Source organism: Entelurus aequoreus, linkage group LG06 (assembly GCF_033978785.1).
Source record: "Entelurus aequoreus isolate RoL-2023_Sb linkage group LG06, RoL_Eaeq_v1.1, whole genome shotgun sequence".
Taxonomy (NCBI): Eukaryota; Metazoa; Chordata; class Actinopteri; order Syngnathiformes; family Syngnathidae; genus Entelurus; species Entelurus aequoreus.
The window spans coordinates 29,024,617-29,027,991 of NC_084736.1; the positions used below are offsets into that span (position 1 = coordinate 29,024,617).

Here is a 3,375-nt window from a genome sequence, read left to right on the forward strand (position 1 = left end):
ATTCAACATCTGCCTTCCTAGCGCTTCCTTCTACAGTACAATCAGCTTGAAAACATGCTGTATTGCAGAGATTGTACATGTTTCATGCCCTGTGAAGCACAAAGTAGAAGCCCGCGATATCTAGCAAACAAAAGATAATACGTACCCAGACAGCAAAAAGACATTGAATCAATATTGAGATTTGGTCAGACTTAAATGTTGACGTCAACATTGAGGCCTGACATTAAAAAGTACATTGGAAGTGCTCGCTAATGTAAACATTGAAATAATGTTGAATTTCCAACCAATTCTGACAATGAATCAACCAGGATTCAACTCTATTAGCAACATTAAAATAACATTGAATTTCCAATCTAAGAACCGAATATCCTTTATAACAGAGCAATACAGTCTTATTTAGCTAGTGGTGCACACAAAACATCAATTTGCCGTATTATAGGGACTATAGAGCACACATATAAGTCGCACTCACTAAATTTCCAAAGGAAAAAAATATGATTCCATATATTGAGCCTCACCAGACTATAAGCCGCAGATATATACGTTGTGAAATGAGTTATTTACACATAAATATTCTCTAGTCCGTCCTCTGCGCTGGATGGACGCTTTTCTGCTTGCTCTCGCTTGCTCTCGCTTCTGCTTGCATTTTTTGCTACTATCTGCTGCTATTTTCTTACACAAAGAGCAACAGCTCTTGGATACTTACCAAACCAGTGGGACTATATTTTCTTTTAGATAACAGAGGCATTTTTCAATATTTTTACGACGTCCTCAACACTACGCGAGGAGGCCTACCATTCAAGATAAGCCTGAGCCCGAGCCTGTGCTACAGTGCTAAAGGTAATCAGCATAAGATGCCTCCTTTCTCTACGGAAGATTACCACAAACTGCTAAAGAAGATTTTACTGTTGGAAATAAAAATGAATCGGTTGGAAGTGAATTTAGAAGTGAATGGACAATGTGGCTACAACACCACTCTAGCACTCCTGTCGACTGAAAACACTGGACAGCACCATGCTACAACCCAGCTAACTAGCAACAATGAAGCTACGAAGAAACGGGAGGTCCCTGTAGAGGGTAATAAATCTACCAGTGAAAATCCTCCCTGGAACACACTTGGTGCAAAGCCAAAGAGAAGACCACCTCCCTGCGACAAGGGAGAATGGATATCTGGCAGGACCCAGCGCCCCGATATCTCTGATCTGACCGGCTGGCCTGCGCTACCATCTTCAGCCAGGCATACTGCGTCATCAACTCCACTGCCACGTAGGACACAGCAGCGGACAGCTGAGAAGAGGAGAACTACCAATAAACCTCCCCAGCAAGCAAGTGTCCAACTAAAGAACAGGTTTGCCCCACTGTTGATGGACAATGGATCCCCCTCTGATTGCCTGAATAACCCACCATCACCACGCAGAAGGGTAAGACCTGCTAACTTTACACCACAGAGAAAGCTAACGAGAGCTCCTGAAAATCTGATTGTGGGGGACTTTTCTGTGAAAGATATGAAAAGCAATAATAACACCAAAGTACTCTGCTTTCCGAAGGATATGGTATCTGACATGGAAAAAAGAATCCTGGAAATTGTCGCTGCACACCCAAATGTGAAAAATATCATCCTGCACATTGGTTTTAATGACATTGTAAAACAACAATCAAGAGAGCTGAAAGAGCACTTCAATAAACTCTTTGAAACAGTCAGCGCTGTGAATGCTGACGTTTTTATCAGTGGTCCTCTACCCCCAATCAGGAGAGGAGCTGAGAGATTCAGTAGACTTTACTCGCTGAATGAGTGGCTATCAAGTGCACTTCTTGCTCGTTCAATGCATTTTATTGACAATTTTAGCTTTTTCTGGGACCGCAGGCATCTTTTTAAGGCAGACGGACTTTGCCTAAATAAGATGGGAGTAAAGCTATTCATGAACAACATGTTTCACTTCCTGCATCTTGCATCTATCATCACTGCCAAGGACAAGAGACAAGAGGAGCCACCGAGGAAGGAAGACACAACACAGCCTATCAGGAACGTCGAAGGAGGACCGCCACTGCAAAAGGAGAACGTCGACGATGAGATACACCAGAGCAAAGAGGAGAGGTGTCTATCCTCCTCTACCGCCCCTCCTTCCATTCTGAATGCATGTGAAGATCCCTCCCCCACATCCCCCAAGCCATCCACGTCTCCATCTTTCTCCCTCCCTCAAGTAGACCTTTCTCCCCCCTTCTCCCCCTTGGAGTTCCGGGAGCTACCCCCACTCACGCCCCACCCTACTCAGATTTTTACCCCCCTAGATCATCGCTCACCTCCACCACCCCCTCCACGAAGGCGTGCTCCACAACCCCCCAGCCATACTTCACCTTTCTCACGCCAACCCCTTACACGCCCTCAACGTCCACCTTCAGTAGTTCGTCCCAGCTCTGACGCTGCTCACTCCCCCTCCCCCTTACGGCAAACCCCGCCTCGCCCTGACAGCAGTCCTGAATATTTCTGATACAGAAAAGGGTTCAGCAGTAGACCACATTATCAGCTGGGCCCAAGGTTGCCTACATCAAATCATGGCACCTTCTACATCCCTGTTGTGACTACCAAGAGAGTAAACATTGGGAAACTTAGCCACCCTGCTAACCTAAACAATCTCATTCCTATTATCTCCAAATCAAAGCCAACATCGAAGCCTGTCAATAACACCATCAGGATGGGTCTGCTCAATGTCAGGTCTCTGAATAGCAAATCATTTTTAGTCAATGATTTTATTAGCACTTCTAAACTTGACTTTATGTTTTTAACTGAAACATGGCTGGAACAAAATAACAGTGCAAGCATTCTGATCGAGACAGCACCCCCCAACTATAACTTCATTGATATATGTAGATCGGGGAAAAGAGGTGGAGGGGTTGCTGCTATATTTAAAAACATGTTTCAGGGGAAACAGATGTCACTCGGTGAGTTTACATCATTTGAATACCTGTGTGCTGTGTTGAAATGCTCTCCCAAAATTCTCTTGTTAATTATCTACAGGCCACCTAAATATTCTGCAAATTTTTTTGATGATTTTACTGAACTATTGTCTAGCATCTCCACTGACTTTGACTGCCTGGTTATAACTGGTGATTTTAATTTTCATATTGACGATTTAAATGACAAGGGCGCAAAAGAACTTTTTACTATTTTAGACACATTTGAACTGTCTCAACATGTGAAAGAGGCTACACATTATAAGGGACACACCCTGGACCTGATTATCACAAAAGGTCTCAATGTTTCTGATGTTCTTGTGATTGATCCTTCATTGTCTGATCATTTCTGTGTTTTCTTTAATATTTCTGTAATTCCGGACACACAAACAGAATCAAAGAATGTCAAAAAGCGGTACATAA

The 3,375-nt window shown here is 43.4% G+C and overlaps 1 protein-coding gene across 1 annotated transcript; it reads left to right on the forward strand.

Annotated features, from left to right (window-relative positions):
* Window positions 1–586: 586 nt before the first annotated feature.
* On the forward strand, window positions 587–2,944 carry LOC133651508 (uncharacterized). Its single transcript, XM_062049462.1, has 2 exons — window positions 587–1,421; window positions 1,548–2,944. The coding sequence occupies exons 1-2, from the start codon at window positions 855–857 to the stop codon at window positions 2,487–2,489; spliced, it is 1,509 nt and encodes a 502-aa protein (XP_061905446.1). The 5' UTR covers window positions 587–854; the 3' UTR covers window positions 2,490–2,944.
* Window positions 2,945–3,375: the final 431 nt, after the last annotated feature.

What these genes read in the sequence shown, in the direction of transcription:
- LOC133651508 (XM_062049462.1), top strand. Translation starts at nt 855, where the DNA reads ATGCCTCCTTTCTCTACGGAAGATTACCACAAACTGCTAAAGAAGATT. An exon ending in CACCATCACCACGCAGAAGG is followed by an intron (nt 1,422 to 1,547) that starts GTAAGACCTGCT and finishes TGCTTTCCGAAG; the next exon opens with GATATGGTATCTGACATGGA.